The sequence below is a fragment of the Pagrus major genome, chromosome 18 (assembly GCF_040436345.1).
Source record: "Pagrus major chromosome 18, Pma_NU_1.0".
In the NCBI taxonomy this organism is placed as follows: Eukaryota; Metazoa; Chordata; class Actinopteri; order Spariformes; family Sparidae; genus Pagrus; species Pagrus major.
The window spans coordinates 17,870,497-17,893,252 of NC_133232.1; the positions used below are offsets into that span (position 1 = coordinate 17,870,497).

Sequence of the window (22,756 nt, forward strand, 5' to 3'; positions counted from 1 at the left end):
ATGTGAACCCCTCTATCCACCTATCTACCTACCAACCTATTTATCCATCTACCTGCCTGCCTGCCTATCTATCTATCTATCTATCTATCTATCTATCTATCTATCTATCTATCTATCTATCTGTTGATGTTAGTACTGCAGTGTTTTAGGCTCACATGGGTGGGGGTTAACTTTCAGTTGCAATCTATGGCTAGACTAAAGGCTGAAGAGAAAATTCTGCAAAACGTTGCAAACGCAGCGGGAGTGTCTTGAACGCAGCCCGCTCCGAGTACTACAGTAACACTAACTACAGTCGCTTTCATTTTTTTCATCCTCGTCTCCTCTCTCGTCTCGCGATACAGCGGCGGAGTGGTTTGACGGGCAGTCGAGGTTGCAGCAGGCAGAGGGAGACGGTGGAAGGTAAAGCAGGGAGGCAGCATCATGGCGGACAGAGACAGTGGCAGTGACCACGGAGGGCCCACCGCAGGCCCCGGCTCGCTGCCCCCGGGTGCGATGGGCGCCATGTCCCGGCTGCAGCACGACACCGAGGAGCTCGCCTCTAAGCGCGTCGACATCCAGAACAAGCGCTTCTACCTTGACGTGAAGCAGAATGTTAAAGGCCGCTTCCTAAAGATAGCCGAGGTCGGGGCTGGGGGAAACAAGAGCCGCCTCACTCTCTCCATGTCGGTTGCCGTGGAGTTCCGCGATTATCTCGGGGACTTTATCGAACATTACGCCCAGCTGGGCCCGACCAACCCGGACATGGTGCAGGATGAGCCCCGGCGGGCGCTCAAGAGCGAATTCCTGGTGCGAGAGAATCGGAAATATTACATGGATCTGAAAGAGAACCAGAGGGGGCGGTTCCTGAGGATCCGACAGACCGTTAATCGGGGGCCCGGACTGGGAAGCGCGCAAGGCCAGACCATCGCTCTGCCGGCGCAAGGTCTCATCGAGTTCCGCGACGCTTTGGCCAAACTCATCGACGACTACGGTGTGGACGAGGAGCCGGCGGAGCTCCCGGAGGGCACCTCTCTCACGGTCGACAACAAGCGCTTCTTCTTTGACGTGGGCTCCAATAAGTACGGGGTCTTCATGCGGGTCAGCGAGGTGAAGCCCACGTACCGGAACTCCATCACGGTTCCGTGCAAAGTGTGGTCCAAATTCGGCAACACCTTCTGTAAATACGCGGAGGAGATGAGGAAGATCCAGGAGAGGAGTAGAGAGAAACGGGCCTCCGAACTGCTACCTGAGGGCCCGCACGGCGGAGATGACGGCGACGATGACTGACGCGGATTTTAAGAGAGCAGAAACGAAACAACAAAGACAAAACTGAACTCTGAGAGAAAAACGAGACTTTAAACTGTAAAATAGGAAGAGAATTTCCAAGGGAATCACCCCACACACACAACCTCCACAGACATGGCAGCACCTCTGCTGTCTCCTCGCTCATTTTACTGGATGTCACCCCACTTACCACCCATGTAACAGTAAGCCGCTGCTATCAAGGATTGAACTGTAAGATATGAACTGTTTCCTACTTGATTTAAATGACAATGAACAGAGTGTTTATATCTCTATCAAACGACAGATTTTGCACACATCAAAGCTATTTCGAGAAAAAAAAAATGTTTAAATGTTTTGAAACTGGTCATATGCTAAGATTTAATCAAACATAAAACCAGAGGTCTATTATATAAAGTGACAGTCTTCATGTAGAACGAATATTTGACATCAGCACAAAGAGAATATATTGTGGACTTTATGAAACCAAAATCAGATGTATAGTTTATTATAAAGGTACGCAGAATAAATATGAAAGCGCTCTAAAAGTGTATGAATTGCAGAACGCGGCACTACAGGCCTGTAAACACCTGTCAGCATGCGTGTAGGCTCATGTTTTGAAAAGAAGTTTGGCAAAGTAGGCTATAGTCTTTAATTTGACCTAAAACGTCGTAGGCTAACGAAAGCATTTCTATCATGCCATTATGGAAATGTTGAGACTCAAAGATGAATAGCCTATTTTGTGCGCCTCAAACAAATGGGATAAATCTATCTCTGAGCTACTATATTGAATATCAACCCTCTTGCACCATGTCCATATAAACTTAAATGAAAAAAGTGCTAACTTAGATGTACTAATTATGATTTTGTGAATCAGCTGTAAAAAAAAATCCTTATTAAGATACCCACGTTTTCTGTGGGTTAAGTTTTTCTTTCTGTTACTTTGTTGTTTTTTCCTCTGGGGGGTGGGGGATGCAAAAGAATAAGGTCCACTTGTGGGAGCGCAAGGCGCGGAAACAGAAAAAGACGCGTCAGCGCAGCGCGCGGCGAGGCAACGCATCCTCTCTGACGTCATTACGACCCGTGCCTTATACACTCCACTCGTTTACGTGTTCTCACGTGGATGGTCTGTGACCTCGACCGCTGTACGTTTTCATTTACGAGTGCTGTTATGTAGGCCGAAAAATATACTCACCAGGGATGCGGAATGCACACTCCTGCGTTGCATGGAGCATGGGTGGCAACAGCGAAAGTAAGCTGAAAGGCTGCTGGGAGCTTGGGGGCCAACAATGGCATTGGGCAGAGCTCCAAGCTGGCCCTTCAGAGAGATGAGGTGCTGCCGTACGTACACTCTGGATACAGGGGGGCCAGTGTGTTGTGGCACCCTGGAGCCCAGAATCCCTAGCAGCACCCCTGGCCTGGTGGCCTCTCCCAGAGTAGAGATGCGTCTCCCTGGAACTTGGAGAATGACCCAGGAAGTACCGCTTGTGGCAGCACTGGGTCTGACACCCAGTGGACCCCATGGAGATTCATCTGGAGATGTTACGGGTGGCTTTGCACACCATATGCACCATGATGTTTAAAAAAACAAAAACAGCAACAACAAAAGAAATAAATCAGGAGCATCTGGATGAGGATATTTGTCAGAGCTGAGATGCTGTTAAAGAATCAGGCAGTCAGCCGGCCAGGCCAGCCAGCCGGTTTGGTCCTGTGCCGTCAGTACGAGTGCAGTCCAGTGGATGTAGAGGCCTATCAGTTCAGGGCCAAGGCAGTATCTATCTCTTTATGGTGCTACAGCCCCTTAATCGCTCCATGGGGGCCTCGCCGCTCAGAATATGTCACTTTTGCATTATGTTTATTCTGATGCTCTTTTTCTTTTCTTCAAAGTTCTTTTCTCAACATTTTGTTGTCCGAAGCGTGTCTGTCTCTCTCTCCCAGGCAGAGAGGACCGACTAGTGTAGGACATTTCATATTAGTGTGCAATATTGTGTACGTGCCAATAGTGGCATTGTATCACGTGTATAGACTATTAAAAGACGAAAAAATGTATAGGCTATGTGATCAGTAGATATTTGAGAGCATGACGATGAGGTTGATGCATCTGCATTATATTTCCGAAATGTGAAGTTTTTCTTCTCAAGCACTTGCTCAAAGTGGAAAAAAAAAGTCAAGACTAGTAGTGAGGTATTTTTCCTGTCACGTTCTGTAAACCAGTAGGCTGCCTTGTCCGTCTTATCAGTGCACGTAGACTAGTGAGGGTGTTTTACGTCCCCCTACGAAGTCACCCCAGAGAAAAACCCTTTCCCTCCTCGTTCCTGCCCTGACACACACACGCACACATAACACAGACAGCCAACAACCTCTAACTGTATGTCAGCCTCTCTGCAGTGGCCTACACTGAATTGAATAGTATCTCCGGTCCAGGGGTAGCTGACACACACACACACACACACACACATACGCAGTCTCTCCCTGTTGAGGCCTCTTGTTGCTATCTGAGTGTTTGGGAGGCCTCTAAAGTATTTTGAATGGTGTCTAGAGCTGCACAAGGCCTCCTATCATTAGAAGCCAGGAAACTGTGTGTTTGGAGCCTGAGCGCAACCCCTCTCTCTCGCCCGGGACTGCCGATTGCAGGGCAGGTTAACTACGATTTGACTTTGGCTCGTCTGCGGTTTCACTTGAGTTAGACGATAGTGATCGGCCACAGCAGACACAAAGGACAGAGGAGTTTGTTGTTGTTTTCACAATGAGGATCACAATCCTTCTCTCTGATTTAGTGTGCTCCTCTTCCCCACTCGGGGACTCAAAGCATAAAAAAGGCCCCGGTTCAGTGCACCAAAACCTGTCCAAATACGCTCTGCCAGACACACAGTCCATTCCTTCTTTTTGACCCGATCGACCTCTCGGCTTACACTGAAGTGCTAGTTAACAATCAATACGCTCCAAGTAGTTAGTTCACCTATCAGCTTTATTTAAAGCAGGTTGGCTTACAACAGTAAATGCGACTGAGCCTGGTCACAGGCCCTGTCAGAGTGGCGTGCCACCTAGGGGAAATACAGACTGCTTGGATTTCAGCTTTATGGGCCTCAGCTGGATAAAAGCTGCTAATGTAGTTACAGCCTGGGCCTCCCAGACATGTGGGATAGATGAGGCTAGCCTGAAGCATACCTGGGCTGAAACAGTATCAAAAGTCCTGTTGAATCCACGCTTTAAAAAGTTGATCTGTGTTTGATTGGGCATGTCTGTGGCAACAGAGCCAAGAAAAATGTTCCAGAAAATCCCATCTGTTCCACGCAGGACGTTTTGGCCCAGGTTTGTCTCCGAGTGTTGGTGAAAGGCCTGATGAAGCCTGGCACTGCACTGTAGGGGCTTACCGGCAGCAGCCTACCACGACCTACTGACCCGGCTGTAAGACAGATCCAGTTAGGACTTTTCTCTCTGTTCTGGAGAAGAACAGGGAATCTCTTTTCCCCTTTGGTGGAGATTACTATACTTCCTCACACTGCCCTGAGAATTATAAAAGGCCAGTTTCCATTAAACACACGTACGAGCCACCTATGACTATGTGCCCAGCAAAGCACATCTGAGGTCAATCTGAGTTCATCTTGAGTTCAACACGAACCTGGACTGTCTGTTGTGATACGGCACTTATTTCCCAAAGTGTTCTAGCTTTAGCTTGATTGAATTTAGGCCTCCAGGAGGCTCATGCTACATGAAGACTGGAAATACAACACTTCCTTTCTCTTTTTCTCTTTCTCTAATGGCCAAATATAAGGAGAGCCTGAACCTGCTCATTGACTTCACTTTGTGAATGCCTCACTCTGTGAAACGCACACATTTTCTTGAAGATTAAGAGACGAGTTGTCTTGTTCTGTTACAGACTGTAATCGCCAGGTGCTACTGGGTCAGTTGTGTTTTTAGTGCAGAATGATTCAGTAGTGACACACGAATCGTAGCTGCGTCGGAGTTACAGAGGAGGAGGGCTGAAAACAGTGGGTTTAAATCTGATTTCTCGGTTTATGAGAGCTCACCCAGTGTCACCGCAAAACCTGGAGTGACCTTGCAGCCATGTTGTGCCCACGTTACACGGTCATCCATTTCTAGGACTCAAATGCAAAATGGTAGGCAGATGTTTTACGTCTTGTTTTCTGTATAAAAGCGTCAGTGGTCAAGCTGTGTGCTGTCCTCAGTGGCTCTGGCTAAGTTCAGTGTACATAGACGGTGGTTCACTGAAACTGTTAGCATTAACAAGAATCATGTTTTGATTTATTATACAGCAGTAGCCATCGTAGCAATCCCTAATCGTGATGTTATCTTGTCTTTTGTTTGTTAATACTGCAGTCTTCATTTTGTCAAATATTTATTGGAAGAGCTTATTTTTGTTGCTCAAGCAACAGGTGATCAGACCATTCCTTACACATTTCAACTGATGGCTATAGAAGAAAAAAATCAATGGTAGACGTGACTGATGAGCAGCAGTAGCTCCTTGTTGCATTAAGTCAGATTGCTATGATGGCTCCAGCTGTAAGTGCTTCATCTGCTTGTTCCTCCTGAACGGGGAGATTGTTCATGTTTCTGACTGCATTCAAACAGCCGCATGTACATGACATGTAACAGCAAACTCCTGCAAGTGAAATGTGGGTGGTGGCGACCTGCCTCTACCAAATGAAAACAGACTGAACTTCCATAAGTTGTTCCAGACAACCAAATCTGCTCTGTTTCTGGTTTTGGTGTGTAGTCTTTCATTGGCCATTCAGAGTTCCTGGTTAATCACACAGCCAATCGCAGCCTCTGGTCAAAGCCAAGCACGATATGACTCATCACAAACCACTGACAGAGGAGCTCATTCAGCACGTCTTCTGTTTGCACACGCACAGAGTAGTAGGGTCCATCATGTTTGCAGACTGTATAGGCTACTGTTGTGTATAGTTATAAAGACGTTCTTCAGATGTTTTGAAGATGTTGGGAAATGGATCCTGGATTTTAAGGGGTGGGGTCAATGCACAATGAACATATCCCATGTCACCGTTTGGTCTAAATCCCTTTACCATCCCCATATGAGATAATATGTTGTATCTTTCAAAAATATTTTATCTGTGGCGTGTGTGTGTGTATATATATATATATGGTTTGTTATATATGATGCTCCTCCTTTCAGAAAAATATAACATGTAAACAGGAAAAACATATTGCTGTTTTTTTCCTTTGTATTTTATACTTACAGAAAGCATTGAATAAAAATGGATAAATACTTGCACTTTAGATATATTAAGAAAAATAAAAATCTGCATATTATTTTTGATAGGGATCTCACATTCAAGAGTATAAACTACAGGCTTTGTGACTATTGCTGGACAGAGATGTATTGAGTTCTACTTATTGAAGTATATTTTGTCTGTGTGTCAGAAGGTTTACTAAAGTAAATTGCATGATAAAGTAGTGCTACACCGATATTGTTCTTTTTTTTAGTTGGTAAAAATGTCTGAAAACTGTGATAACAACCCTCTTGTATCATGTTTAACCTCTCCTCACCCCTTCTAGAATATTTCTTTCTGAAATATGGCCTTTCCTGACTACATGACGATGGTGCTTACTTTGGCTTTGACATCAAGCTCATCCTATACATCTCAACATCATCATAACTCACGTCGTTACACTTCATTACTTTCTGTTATGTACTCTCACTACCTTATTAAATTTCCGTTGATGGCAAAAAAAAAAAAGATGTGTGCTGTTTTGTACATTGCTGTTTGTTTTAATGTTGGGGGAGTCTTGTTGTCTGAAAAATGACTAATCGCGCAATAAAAAGTCATTCCACATGTCCCTGTCTCCGCACGACTGTCTCAACACTACTGTCTGGGCTCAAAAAGTAAAATTAAACAGAAACTGAAAAGAAAAATATTAAAATATCCATTATCTGTGGGCTGAATGTTGCAAAATGTTAAAGGAGCCATTGTTTTAATACATATATGCACACGTATATTAATTTTGTATAAAGAGCATGTATGAACGGGATGAATTACCTATAATCATTTCAATCTTTAGAGGAACTATGTCCTTCTCAGCTGTCCTTGGAAAGCTTCTTCATGCATTAATCAACAATAGTAATAATAATAATATTAACAACAGTGGATGGATTCAAAAATCAGATTTTAAACAGTGCTCACCTGCTTTTGGCTTCTGGAGTGCCAGATTACAGCAGCCGCAGTAGGAAGGACGACACACTGTTACCGACCAGGTGAGGATTTTTCCGTCTGCAGTGGGCAACAGGTCAGTGCACCGAAAGCAATAAAACTGATGGTGCCTCACATTCATTTCTCAACTGTTGTGAAACAAACATAACAAGGAGATTTGGTGGCGATAATGTGAAGAACAGTGGGAGTTTGTACGATGATTCATAGCTCAAGTGAAATTTTAACCATAAAATAATTTTAGCTGACACTGGACAATAATGAAAAGACATGTTTTGTTTAAACACAAAGGTTTCAAGGAGTGACTTTTCTGACACAGAACAGACTGATCTAAATTTGACCCTCCGGGTATTTTCACAAATAGCACAGTGGAACATACAATACCTGATTTCTTTGAAAAACACAGTCTCTTCCCTTTCTTTCAATGCAGTTACAGTCTAAAGGGAACTAAATGTCAAATTAGTTTTAAGTGGATTTTTGGGTTTATTGGTTTTTGGACTCTGTTATAAGCTAACTGGGGATATTTCAAAAGCTTAAGGAGCAGGTTGCTGACGAGGCAATATCAAGACAAAAAGCACCTGTTCAGACAGGTAATGTGTAGCTGATAATTTGTTAAAACTAGCTGGCTGGCAAACTAACTTACACTTTGGTAAGTTACTATAATGAAAAGAATATAAGTTGGCCATGATTTCACGGGGAAAAATCAAACAAGTTGGCCAGTTCATCATGTTATATTTAAAAGTTATCACATCGAAACAAACATTCAGTAGCTAAGGCAATAAAAACAAAACACGTGACGATTACACACTTACATTTTAAAAATGTTTTTCCATTTCCACTGACAAAGAGAATTAATATTAACTAATTAGGTGTTGAAGCTGTTTTGTGATTTCCAAATTTTCAGCTGAATAACCACTCTGAAATAAAAGCCTGAATGTATAACTGGCATTTGGACAGGTCAGAGCAGGAGAAGCACAGCTGTTACTGAGGAAACTAATTAAGACTGCATGTCTTGTGCTACTTTACTAGCTAACGCTATTTAACTAGTTTTTGATATTTTACTAGCACACACCATTTAACTAGCTAATGTTATTGAACTAGCTCACACTTTTTTACTCGTTTACACTATTTTACTAACTTACACTATTTTACTAGCTTACATTATTTTACTAGCTTACTAGTCTACTTTGCCAAAATACTTGATTGGTCTTTGTCTACAACGTCTTTTCTTTAGTCAAGGTTAAACATATTGTTTGAGAGGTATAAATCATAAATCTTACCTTTGTGTGGTTCCTGCTGTGGTTCAGTCACATAGTCACACAGCTCATCTTCTTAACGACAAAGAGTGGTGAAATATTAGTTGGCCACTTGATTTCACATCTTCTTGTATCAGTAAAAGTTTTTGGGGAAGAATTTTGAAGTCATTACATTCTTACATTTTAAAAATGTTGATATGTTGAATTGATATGAACTAACTAGGTGTTGAAGCTGTTTTGTGATTTCCAAATGTTTCAGCTGAATAACTACTCTGAAATAAGGCCTGAATGTATAACTGGCATTTGGACAGGTCAGAGCAGGAGAAGCACAGCTGTTACTAATTAAACTAATTAAGACTGCATTTCTTGCGCTACTGTACTAGCTAACACCATGGACATGTGTACTCATCAGACGCCTCACTGAGCCGGTTGGCCCGCTGCTGCGATACGTCGACGTCGCCGCCATATTGGAGGAGGCAGCTCTGCCCCGTGAACTCATACAAGTGAATGGAGTGAAGTTTACAAAGCTCCTTCTACAAAGTGCTGTAAGTTAATGCCTCTCATTTACACATTCACACACGTACGAATATATTTGTGAAACAGACAGGAACCAGAAACAACGTCTGTACCGTCCTCTGATGATTATAAACGTTAACTACTCCTCATATGTTCAGTAAACAGGTGGGCACCAAACCACCGGATGTATTTTTATAATGTTTTTATGTGTTTACAGCTGCCAACGTATGTAACGCTGCTACTGTGATGATACATGGCAGTTAAATATTGAATCTGTGTCTATAATAACCAGATCCTGACATGTAAATGAGACATCTGTCTACCATACTGTCAATTTAAATATGGACAACTGACTGCATAATATATTAATCAGAATCAGAAATACTTTAATAATCCCCGACGGGAAATTGCTTGTGTTACAGCTGCTCCCATTCAAAGTCAAGAATATGCAGAAAATAGTAGTAGTAGTAGTAATAATAATAATAATAACAATGATAATAATAATAATAATAATAATAATAATAATAATAATAATAACTATATATATGGTGCATATTTATAAAAGTAGCCTACTGCAACTTTAGTTTTTTTTTTAACCCTGAAATGTTATTTTATACAATATCATATTTTATAATGTTCTGTCATGGAGTTTATCACTTCACTGCTAAAAGAAAAGAAAGCAGGCTCACTGCCAGTTGCAGTTTCTTATCTTGATTTACGGACTTTGTTAATTTTTTGTCTCCATGATTGTTAATTTTAGTACTTAGATTATCAAAAATCACTGTATTTATAAAAACGACGTTGGTGCTTTTTATTCCCACAGACATCACATTTACATGTCAGGATCTGGTTATTATAGACACAGGTTAAATATTAAACTGTCATGTATCATCACAGTCACAGAGTTACACACATTGGCAGCTGTAAACGTTTATAACATTTATAATCATCAGAGGACGGTACAGACGTTGTTTCTGGTTCCTGTCTGTTTCACAAATATATTCGTACGTGTGTGAATGTGTAAATGAGAGACGACATTAACTTACAGCACTTTGTAGAAGGAGCTTTCTAAAGTTCACTCCATTCACTTGTATTAGTTCACGGGGCAGAGCTGCCTCCTCCAATATGGCGGCGACGTCGACGTATCGCAGCAGCGGGCCAACCGGCTCAGTGAGGCGTCTGATGAGTATACATGTCTATGGTTAACACTATTTAACTTGTTTTTGTTATTTTACTAGCTTACACTATTTTACTAGCTTGAAGAGAAATGTCTCCATGTGAGCAAAACTTCTAACAAGAACAAACTAAAACCTTTTTTAGGTTAAAGTGGGTTTACTAGACACTTTTGGGGGCTAAAGTTAGCATGAGCAGACACAGAGCAGCTGAACAGGTAGAGACTCGCTAGCCTAGCAACATTACAGGTAATACTCACTCTCTTAAAGTGACAGGCTCACTCTGTAGCACAACTGAGCTGTTTCCATCTCGATTAAAATACCCACTTTTTCAGTCATTTCCAGCTCAATATACCAATATGTTGGGTTTTTTTTGCTGAGTTGTTTCCTTACAGACACACATATAAATATGTTACCGTCATGTTTTTCTCTCTATGTTGAGGTATCACCACTTCTCTGTACCACTTCTACAGTGTAGAGTCTTTCATGTCCCCGAGACAAATGACTGCACACTGTGGAAAATGTGGACCAGTGCTGATTCCTACAACGCTTATTATTGAACCATATTATCTACCATAAATCACAATAAAAGGTAGTTCATGGTGAATAATATCAGGCTGGACAGTGCACAAATAAAGCTTTAAAAAAATGAGTGACCTCACCAAACATTAAATATGTATTTGGCTACTCGCAAGGAGGAAACTGATAAAGAAAATGTGTTTTTCAAATGTGCTGACAGTTAGACAGGAAGTCTATTTGATAAAATGTTAAATTATGTATATTTTTACCACCAGCAAAAAGGCTCGTCATTGCCCATAGTAATATTATTATAAAAATAAAATAAAAATGTTTATCTTGTCCCAACAATTCACAGATGTAAAGGCTGAAAACAGTCAGCTCATTAAGCTGTGACAAAAGAAGGTGACAGCATTTTTGTTTTAGCTAAAATGATCAGTCATTTCTGAATAATAATACATATAAAAAAAAAACAGCTTACTATAATAATAACCACATCTATTTGACACTGTTGGGAAGTATCAGCAGTCAGTATCATTAGATTACCAGTGTAATCAGTATTTCTCAGCTGCTTTAGCTGAGCGTCTTCAACATGTCTGCTGATGCTGGAGAAATACTGAGACACCTGCAGGAAAGATTTAAGTGGTGGAGAAGGCGGTGCCTTTTTAAAGCAACATTATGTAACTTTTTTTTCCTTAAAATAACAGCTGCCAAAATCATGTTGATGGTACCGTGTCTTGTAATAGGGTGAATGGTGTCTCTGTCTCAGCCACTCCGCCCCCCATCACTTGTTTCTGCACTATGTAACTTCAGTGAGAGGGTAGGATCACAGCGACATGTTTACTTCTACATACAAGTTGTATGATGTACATTGTTATGATGTAATGGGTTTTGTTTGTAATTAGCACCTACATTACGTCTGACAGATTGTTACAGAGCTGAGATTTGTATTAACGACAGAGGTGTTGAACTGTAGGGGGCGCCAAATTGCACAAAATGCCAATTTCTACATAATGTTGCTATAAGTTTGGATGTGATTCATTAAAAGGACGGGGGTTAGATACAGTTGCACCATGATTTACTGGAAGCTGCTCCACACATTTTTTTTTTTTTTTTTTTTTTTTGCAAAAGCTATGAATGTTACACTGACAAATTTATACCATTATCTATGTGCTTTTGTGAAGTTATGCCATAACACATAAAATACCATATTAGGCCTTTCTTTGTGAATCAATTTTTTTTACTTTGGTATCAGCCCCGTGCTGAGATACACACTGTAAGGGTGTCTTGTCTCAGGATCTCAGATAGTCTATGCTCTCACAGACTGACTGGTACTTGAATGCTCACAGCTTTGCTCTAGTTAACAGCTGTTTTATGCTTTTGAATTTAGTTTTTTAATTTAGGCTAAACTTAAGGCTAGTGTGGGCCGTGAAGGTACCGCAGGTGGGCTGAAGACATCACTTACATTACACTAAATTTAATTTAATTTTCTATATTGTAATTAAGTTAAAAATGACCATAACATATTTATGACCAAATATTTACTTGAGGAATAGTCAGAGCTGATAAAACAAGGGAGTTAAATCAGGTGTTATTCTTCATTTATGTTTAGGGAAACACTCCATGGTCGTCTCATTTGTTTATCAGAGTTGTGATTAATATTTTGGGCCCCAGAAGATTTTCGGATTTCAAATTGAACTGCGTTATTCTTAAGTATGGGAACGTCTGCTTTAGGCTGCACATATTCATAAGCATCTTCCAATGCATTTACCCATGTTGGAAATGTTGCATTGCAGGTTACTCAGGTAACCTTTGTTTAGCAGATGACAATGTTAATAAATCACAACCACAACCATCTGTATAAAAGCTTACTTTATGAAGCACAGACTAAATATTCAGTAAATATGTCCTTTACATAGTATGAGCATCCTGTCAAAAAACAGTTCCGATATACAAACAAAAAGACAGATTCAATGCTGACATCAAAGTGCCGAAGTTGTCATTTTTTAAATAAAACATAACAATCAACAAATATTTTTTCGTCACAATCCTATATTACAGCACAGGCCTACCCTAGAACATCGGGAAACAATGGTTAGCACGACAGCCAAAGTGACTATAAGGGGAAGTCTCCCTGTAAGAAAGCAGTTATTTATCCTAACAATACAGCTTTATAAAACGGTACTTCCTCTCTGAAAACTCAGCTCCACTTCAGCGTTTTGGTCTGTACAAGGATCCACGATTCCAGCTGTGATTCCAGGTTTCCAGCCAAGTCCCGAAAGGATCTCAGACCCCGTCAGTCACTATTAATATGATATACGAAGCAGCAGAAGCGCTGTGACCAGAGCCAAAGATATGAGAGTTCATATGGTTGATATCCACAGCTCTGGTTATGTCAACATGCCTCTGTGCCACACCGAGGCTGACTGAGGGGGCACTAAGCTCACTGATCTACAGTTGTGTCATAAGCAAATTACGTAGAAAGAGGAAAGGTGTGTGTGTCTGTGTGTGTGTGTGTGTGTGTGTGTGTGTGTGTGTTTGGGATGAATTAAGGTGCTCACAAACAGCGGTAGCGCCACCCCTCCCACCACATCACCACTTTCTCACATAACACAAGTCCTCCTTCCACGAGAAACAGGCTTAATATGTTCTGTTCCTCTGTTTGGAAAAATGTGTGCTGGACGACTGTTTTGCCTGTTCTTGGCTGGCAGAGACGGCATTTCTTAGAAAACCAAACCGGCCTCTTCTTCTTAGAAAACAAGTCTTTTCTCCTCCTCCTCCTCCTCCTCCTCACCCATGTGGAGGATGTTTTGATGGCTACTCTGCTGGTGGAGTTTTTTTCTCTGCTGTTCCCCTCTCCAGTCCAGGTCTCTTGACTTTAGCACGTTAAGCTGGAGCAGTCCTGCTGCTGCACTCTCCAATCAGCCGGTCTCTGTCCAAAAAAGGCCGAGGCCTGTTTTACCAAAAACATCTTCACCCATTAGGAAGGATGACAGTAGAAGAAACACACCAGTACGAGGGACTGACAGATGCGTTGTTGTTTTTTCAGGGCTGATACAGATACCGAAACCAATTATTCGTAATCAAGGAGAGCAATAACTGATATTTGGAAGCAATATACATTTGCAGTAAAAATTTAAATCTTATAGCCAGTGATGGAAAGTAACTAAGTAAAATGTACTGTACTTAAAGGTAGTTACTGTACTTAAAGGGTAAACCAGGGCCCCATATTTACAAGTTTGGGTGTGTAAATGACTCATACTTAGCGAATCAGTCCAGCAGGTCGCCTCAGCTGGCAGCCGCAACGTGGCCTCAATATAATCCTTTGGGGCAACTCCGACCGTCAAAGTCATGTCCACAAAAAGTGCTTGTTTTTGCCATTGACAGGCTGAGGTTTTTATTTAAATGTCTGACAACATTAGGGAAACGTTTCCTACAGAGATAGACCTTTTTGTTCAAGAGTGAAATCCTTTTTGTAACCAAAAACAAGTATTATTCAAGACGTCTCTCTCTGGAAATCATCAGTTAGTCAGTCATGCCTTAAAACTTAAATCTTGCAGTCAGTTCCTCCAGATAAACTCCGAACTCGTCTCTCCAACCCTAACTCTCATGTTTCACTGTCATATTCCTGCAACAACTCACATCTTGTAAGAATGCAAAACCAGACTTCTCCTCGACTTGTGTTTTTGGTTACAAACACAAGGATGTTATTGTTTAAACAAAAGGTCCATCTCTGTAGTAACAATGTTCCTGTAATGTCGTCAGACACAACTTCAGAATAAAAAAAAAACAGCCCTTTTGTGGATGTAACTTTGACCGTCATTGTTGCCCCGATGGATTACACTGCAGCCATTATAGCCGTGTTGTGGCTGCCAGCTGAGATGATCTACTGGATTGATTCCAGGACTTTCGCTAAGTATGAGTCACTTACACACAGAAGCAAGTATAAATAGGGCCCAGGTTTAAAAATACCAGAATTCTCCTTTAAGTACAATGTTGAGGGACTTGTACTTTGCTTGAGTATTTCCATTTTTTGCTACTTTATACTTACACTCCGCTAAATTTATAATAACTTTAGTTACTTGTTATTTTTAAGATCAGATTATTCAGTGTTGACAGGTTATTACTCGTGACGTGTAACCAATCAGACAGTGTTGTGGGCGGGATATTGAAAGAGACTACAGACAGCGAGGATGCTGCCTCAGAGCCAAAGTAGCACATTTTTATATTATTTTATCTGCAATTACAAAAAAAAAAAAACAGTAATAAATAATTGGTAAATGCTGAAAATCAGATCCGATAATGAGTCTGTCCCTCACCAGTACTAGTAAATGCCCAATAGGAGGCCAAACAAGCCATGATAGGTCCATGAATCAGAACAGTTTGGTTAGATGTTCTGTTAGAAGAGCTAAAGCTACATCTTCTGTCATCCTTTGAGCTGACGGTGCTTTTGAGAGATCCAGGCCTGATTGTGACGGCTGTCTTTTTCAGCAGAAGGCCATTGGATTGTTTCTCACCAAACGTGCTCAATAAATTCTTCATACAAAAACAGGACCCTGCTATATTTACTCCTCCCTGTTGCCTACCGCTTCAACATCTCAACCGGAACCAGTTAAAAAGAGCATGCACACACACATGCTGACCCGCCTCCCGCCCACACTTTTACCGTTCTGCCCTCCATTTCGATCTTCAGACACCCAAACATATATTGTTACATATCAGCTCACCCTTTTGTGACATAAGAGGAGTAGTTTGGAGGATAAAACAGAACATGGCACAGTGCTTTAATTCAGTCACATAATGTTTTCCTCTTCACTCTAGATTTGAGAGTTGTTAGAAAAACAAAACAGAATCAACACGTCAGTATTTGGGGTAGCGGCAGCTTAAAAAATTCACAGAGACAGACTTGTGATCTCTCTGACAAGCGACTAACTAACACGCTCCAAATCCCTCAACAGCTAGTGTCAAGGTGCCCTTGAGTAAGGCACTCAACCTCCAGTTCCTCTGCTGGAACAGCTTGGTGATCAGTCCAAACCGTGGCTGCTCCTCTTGGCAGCTCCTTCACACTTAGAGATGCATTTGACTGTGTGAATGTCAAGAAAGAAATTGCTGAAAAAAGAGCGAGCATGCTCTGTGTAAACCCGTCCTGGGGTGAATAAAGGTTTGTAGACTTAAATAAATAAATAAATATGCTATACATGGCAGGGACTTGAGCCTTCTGAGAAGTTCTTTTGAGAGTTTTTGTAGCTCTGGGTCAGATATGTTGTATCTTCACTCGCCACACTCCACCCATACTGTACTGTAGGTCCATACACACGCCTGTGAGCGGCTTCGTGTGTAAACATGAATGAAAAAAAAAAGGCCAAAATGCTACAGTAGTACCATCTCCATCTGACTGCAGGACGAGGACAGGACAGAGAGGACAAAGACAACCCAGTCTGGCTCTCTTTGTTCTCCATCTGGCCTTAAAATAATACATAAATTACTCAAAGTTCTGCTCATAACTAAAAACACATTTCAACTAAAGACGACTGCATTGCTCTGAGTTTCATTTCAAAATAATACTGACGATGGTATAAATAGTGATCAGTCATGATCAATTTCATGTGCAATAACAAAAGTTCAAAGAACTGAGGTTTGGCGGGGTCACTTGTCGGGTATCAAGCGCTTCATCTCCTTCATCTATTGCTCAAGGACAGAAACTTATCACCAGGGTTGATAAATTCTGGGAAGGAAATGACAGTCAGGAGGAATGGAGGAACCCAAAACACAAAACATGAACAAATTAAAAAAAGAAGTTGGAAGATTGAGTTAGTTTGGCTTGGAGGGATGTTGTTTTGTGGTCTCTGGTCCTCCTTCCTCCCCTCAGCTCCTCTGTCCCGGGACAGCAGCCCTCCCATTCAGCCCGCCATGAGCCTGACTGATGGACGGGGAGGACTGCGTCTTGCGGAGGTGGCACTCGCGGCCGGACAGGCCACCCTCCATGATCAGGCCACCCATCACGCTGGCCTCGATCTTCTCAAGGTCGTCTGTCTCTGCGCGGAGTTTGGCCTGCAAGAGGCTGATGTACGTCTCATACCGAGTCTTCTGCTCAGAGAGAGGGGAGGGGGAGAGGGAAAGTGAGATAAAAAGAAGATGAAACAAGAGCCTGTCCCCTCAGAACTGGCTTTTTTATGTTAGCTTCAATATATATTTCTAACTTTGCTTGATTAAGGCATTAATATGAGGACTGACCGATTAAAACAAAAGCTCCATCTATTATTCCATCTGCATGGTTTAAATTTGATAAAAGAAGCAGTTGAAGCTTGAGTTACTATGTGTAAAATGAATGTCTTGCTTGCTACTTATTAAAATGTATAGAAATTACATGTTAAATTATTATTAATGCACTAAAACAGAATGAGTATGAAGAGAAAAAAGCAGTGACACTGGCAATCTGTCATGATTTTTAGCTGCCCTTTAACTTCATAAAAAAGACCAAATTAAAATAAAAAACAGGCAAATTGAGGAAATCTGTATAAAGCCTGTACCTCGTACGTGAGGTAGTGCTCTTTGAGCCGGAACTCCTCCCACTCGCGGCTTTTGGGGTCGGCTGAGGGCGCGTTTTTCCGGTGCTCCTCCAGCTCCAGGCTCATCTGCTTCAGCTTGCTCTCATGACTCAGCAGCTGCTCCTCCTGCACCAATCACAAGCCAGGGAAAAACCGGAAGACCCCCAACACAGCCAATCAGATGTAAGCAGACACAAATAGAATATGTTAAAATGCCCAGAGATATTTAATGAAGAGGGATTGTACATGCTGCTGCGTCAATCAACTGTATATTATGTACAATGCAAAATATCAACTAAATATTTACAACATTACTTTATGTTTCTAGAGTAAATATAAGCCAGTAGAGTGTGATGCTCCTGTTCCTTAGGTATGTCTTCATTTGTATATGTGTGTGTCTGTGTGTGTACCTGGTTGAGTCTGGTGGATGAGGATGGCAGGATTGGCCGACAGAATTTCTTCATGGAGCCAATGGCGGCAGGGAAGGCCGGAGCGGAGAACAGTGCTGCCACAAGGTTTATCCGGAAGATCCAGGACATCATCTCCTCCTCACTCCTGGAGATAGAGAGGGAGAGAAGAGTGAGGGGGGGATGAAGGGCGAGACAGCAGGTGAGTGCATACAATGATAATTATTCAATTGATAATTCTTTTGTTATCAATTTTGTTATCAATTCAGTTTTTGGGTTCTCCTACAAGAAAAAGCCCAGTACATCGAACTGGCTGCAGACAAAAACAAAAGAGAAAATATTTCAAATTCACACAATTTAAGTTAAATCATGTCATCCTCTCTAAGTCGCATCAACTATTGAGTGAATATAATTCATAATTTATATCTCAAATGTAATTTGGCTTTTTAGGCAAAGAAACTGTAGTTTTGATTGTTGCTTGCCCACAGCAGCAGAACTCCAGACTGAGTTTATATAACTTGCAAACACACAGAAGGCTGTATGACCTTCAAGAGGAGTTTGATTCATACTTCATACTTGCAAGTTTGATTCTATCAAAATGACAAGGTATCACAACTATTTCTTTTGAAGATCTAAATAACTATTTTTCAGTGTCCTGAAGAAATCCTTTCAATTTGCATTATTCAGTACTTTATAAACTCTTATGGAGGAGGTGAGACATAGAAACAGTTCATCATCATCCCCATCTTTCCATGAATGCAAAATAATATGTAAACAAACATCTCAGTATAAACAGAAACATTCCGTTGTTTCCATTTTAATTCTTGTATTTTGGAGTTTCAACTTTCTGAAAGCGTAAAAAAACATCTCAAATTCAGATTGGGAGACTTACGGGGCATGCAGCAGAAAGACTCTCCAGTCCGAGGTTTTGAGCTTCAGTACGTTGGCTCTCTTGCTGTAGTCGGTGGCCCGAGTGGCTAGAGCGTGGTGGATCCGCACTGCGTTCTTCAAGTCCACCTCTGAAATGTCGGCATCAGGCTTGTACTCGTCCTGGGCAAGTAACCGAAAAAAAAATAACAGGCAAACGTAAATTGCAGGTCTGATGTTTTGGAGCCTGTTAACGCTGTTATGTTTCAGTCCATTTAGTAATTTTGTCTCTTATAGCAGAGAAAAAAAAGAGTAGCTGATACTCAGTGCAAGGTTATTATACTGAACTAGAACTACATGTGGACAATTTAGGTAACTAAAATTAAAATGAAATCTTTACTTTTATTTAACGATACTGTGTACTTTAATTAAAATGAACCAAGAAATGTCTTAAGTTTTGGTCAAATTTGTCAACACAACATGCATGAGGAGGCATTGGTGCAAATATTTACTGAGACTGAGGATGCCATAATTATTGTAATACCTGTTCTGAGCTTATTAAATCTTCCCCCAGTATATTTTATACTGAATTGAAAACAAAAATTAAAAACAAAATGAAAACAGAAACTATAAAAACTCTGACTCAGTGTGTATCTGTAACATCCAAATGCCTAAATTCTCACAACCTTACATGGGGTCAGTACAGCCTCTCTACCAGCAGGGGGAGACAAACACACAGTAGAGCAGCTAAGCCTCATTTCCTCTCTTAATGCTCTTTCTAGCTCACTCCCTCTCGAACACACAAGCGCACACACACAGAGCAGAGCAGCTAGCAGCATCCACCACCGCAATGACAGCGGTGGTGGATGTGTGTTTCTATGGTAACAGAGCAGAAGATGAGATGCGGTACCTTCTGGAGATACAAGATCATCCCCTTCAGAACCGCATAGAACTTCTTCCAGCCACGGCGACCCCTCGGGGCTGGAAAAGAAGAAGACCTCTAATGTCATACTTATTCATGTCGTACATATTTACAGTAACTTAAAAGAAATGTGGTAACTTCAGTCAAATATGTGTGTGTGTGTGTGTGTGTGTGTATGTCTGTGTATATGATCACTCACTGCGCTTGCCATCCATGTCGGCGTGGCTCTTGCGGGTCAGCACTCCGTGTTTGTAGGTGACGGCGTTTAAGAGAATGGGGATAGCGATGAAAGGGTTACTGCCGTCCGTTACCCTGGCAACACGCTTACTCCCGCCCTCACACTGCTCCTCCACCAGCTCCGACAGACTCTTCCTCAGCTCCTCCTCCTCACTGCACACACAAATACCCATTCAGATAAACCTGAGCAGCACACATTCAAGTGTACTTCTAACAAAACTTGCGCACTCCAAATACTTTCCCTTGTGATGGACACAAAGTGAATACTCACACGGCCCACTCCAGCTTCTCATTCTTGATTGAGTTATACAAGACCTGTGTGGGCAAAGCAATAAAAGAGAGGAATTCTAAACATCTTTTTTCTTGGATTTCTTTTATTTCAGAACCAGAATGTGAAGACATGCTTCAATTCTGAGACTAAGAAGGACATCCACACCTTTAATAAGTCTTTAGGAAAATCTTTGCCATTGTTGAGACCGTCGAGATTACTGATGAACTGTTGGCAGGACATCTTCTTCCCAATGTTCTAAGGAGAGAATAACAGACAGACAGAAATAAGTTTATACATTTAGGATTAAACCTTACCTTGATTTGTTGTGTGCTTGGAACCACGTTGTTCAATCTTTAGTTCGGCTCAGTGTCTAGACGAATGTTCAAATCCCAAAGCAGCTGATAATTTCAACCCACTTTTATGAATGCAGCTTTGCAACTGTCCACTGGGTGGCAGTGTGATGCTGCTGGTTCTACTGGTGGTGGTGGTGGTGATGGTTGTGAGTGTGGCTCCACCTCCATTACAGCTTATACAGTGTCAGCTCTCCTTGGGTTTTAACCTCTAATTATGATGCATCATTAGAGGGTGAAAACATAGGTAGGTGTTTGTGTATTAATTCCCCTCTCTGCCAGAATCAGGCCTGTTACCTAAACAGACACATATTTTAGAATTAAAACTGAATAGACCCACTGCTGTTACAGAAAAAGAAAAAAAAAAAGTATTTGGTTCGTGGCTTTTTATTCACATTTTCCTCTGAGGAGGCCACGTAACAGACGAGACAACCCAGTTCCCTTTTTTAGGAAAGTACAAAATAACATGTGTCATGACGTGTTGTATGCTCCATCTACTCATAATATCCACCGAATAATGAACGTGGTGTAGTTCACAGCCACAGTCCAACCTCATGAACTACTCAGTTTAGTATTTAAAGCAACATTATATAACTTTTTTTAACCTTAAAATAACAGCTGCCAAAATCATGTTGATGGTTCAGTGTCTTGTAATACGGTGAATGGTGTCTCTGTCTCAGCTATCACTTGTTTCTGCACTATGTAACTTCAGTGAGAGGGCAGGATCACAGCGTTACATACATGTTTACTTCAACATACAAGTTTTCAACACATAACATTGTTATGACGTAATGAGTTTTGTTTGTAGTTAGCACCTATATTACATCTGACAGATTGTTACAGAGCTGGGATTTGTATTTACCACAGTGGTGTTGAACTCAGAAACTGTAGGGGGCGCCAAATTGCACAAAATGCCAATTTCTACATAATGTTGCTTTAATACATATTTTCATGCAAAGGTAGCGAAACGGTACATTCTCACTAAGTTAAAATCTTATATTTTAAAATGTGTAGCCTCTTCAAAATTAAAATAGTTAAAATTTGATTCAATATTGTGATTAGTAGCAGTGGACAGGAAAAAGGGACAGATCAACTGCATTTAACACAGCTAATAACTACTGCAATTGATTGAAAGTAGAATAAATATCAACACAATCAGCTATTGAATATTTCTATGTGGTAAACAATACTTACGCAGCCAAATACGTTTGTGTCACTGGACAATAATTTTAAAAAAAATAATATATTACTTGGTATGATTCCTTTATTACAAGCCTAATATGATATCAGTTTCAAAACTACTGTATGACTTAAATTCTATTGTTAGCTGACAGGAGGAGGCATAGATGTCAGTGAGGACAGTGTTAGTACTATAATTATACTTACCACCTGCAGGGGCAGACAGGGACCAGGGGGCCAGATTTGGTTAGCAGGGGGGAGGATTTGAAAGGGAGGAAAAGGACATTGAAAAGAGAGAAAGGATATTAGAGGAGAAATATTCAAAGCACTATTAGCATGGACTGAGTGGACTTGAGCAGGAGGGTCGAGGAAAATCACAGCACAGGGGCCTATGATACTGAATGTGTTATGTTGGCCAGAGCACAGTGCTCCAGTTTAAAACTGAGCAGATGAGACTGTTTGAGGAGAGGAGAGAGACAGAAACAGGTCAGAAAGTAGGCCGTGGAGGAGAGGGAAAGAGAGAGGAAAGGGTAGAGGGAGAGAAGAAGAAATAGATGGAAAAGGAGATGTGAGCTGAGACCTGCCACCGCTGACAAAAGACTGTGTTTATACTTTGTTCTGCACGAGGATTACAGAAACAGGTATCCTGCAGCAGCAGTAAGATGGAGAACTCCAGTACGTACATGTCCGTGCAGATCTGTGTTGAGTAGCATGAGGGCGCAGGTTAATGTGTGGGCTCCGTCTGCAATAAGACAATGTCACACAAATGCACGTGAATGTAATGTCACACATTCCTTTATATCACATGCAGACACAAACCGCACATCATAAACAGCCTCCATGCTAATATAATCTCATCCAGTGCTGTATCTGTTCTGGATTGATTCAGTATTTACATTTGTCACGGTCACATTTGAAGCTTTATGCAAGCAGCAGTGTGTAAATAAGCTGCAGTCACGGATGTTTGTTTAACTGGGATCATCAAAGAAAACTGACATAGTAATGTAAAATCAATTTAGATTTATGGTGATATTTGGCATAGCTTATTTTTTTCTCTTAGTATT

General features: G+C 41.3%; 2 protein-coding genes across 4 annotated transcripts in view; one reads left to right on the forward strand and one right to left on the reverse strand.

Moving 5' to 3' along the window:
* Window positions 1–408: 408 nt before the first annotated feature.
* Window positions 409–7,081, forward strand: purab (purine-rich element binding protein Ab). The gene has a single exon (XM_073486889.1). It carries the CDS (start codon window positions 421–423, stop codon window positions 1,264–1,266), a length of 846 nt encoding a protein of 281 aa, XP_073342990.1. The 5' UTR covers window positions 409–420; the 3' UTR covers window positions 1,267–7,081.
* A 5,687-nt stretch (window positions 7,082–12,768) lies between these two features.
* Window positions 12,769–22,756, reverse strand: part of psd2 (pleckstrin and Sec7 domain containing 2) — a 38,323-nt gene continuing 28,335 nt past the window's right edge. For all 3 annotated transcript variants that reach the window (XM_073486378.1, XM_073486377.1, XM_073486379.1), the window contains 9 exons: window positions 22,376–22,434; window positions 20,329–20,418; window positions 20,164–20,207; window positions 19,855–20,045; window positions 19,644–19,714; window positions 18,759–18,916; window positions 17,870–18,014; window positions 17,442–17,585; window positions 12,769–16,998 (listed from right to left, as the gene is read on the reverse strand). In XM_073486378.1, the coding sequence (XP_073342479.1) occupies window positions 16,777–16,998; window positions 17,442–17,585; window positions 17,870–18,014; window positions 18,759–18,916; window positions 19,644–19,714; window positions 19,855–20,045; window positions 20,164–20,207; window positions 20,329–20,418; window positions 22,376–22,434 (1,124 nt within the window). In that variant the 3' untranslated portion in view covers window positions 12,769–16,776. The remainder of the gene's footprint in view (window positions 16,999–17,441; window positions 17,586–17,869; window positions 18,015–18,758; window positions 18,917–19,643; window positions 19,715–19,854; window positions 20,046–20,163; window positions 20,208–20,328; window positions 20,419–22,375; window positions 22,435–22,756) is intronic.

Coding starts and splice junctions, on each gene's coding strand:
- purab (XM_073486889.1), top strand. CDS start 421: ATGGCGGACAGAGACAGTGGCAGTGACCACGGAGGGCCCACCGCAGGC.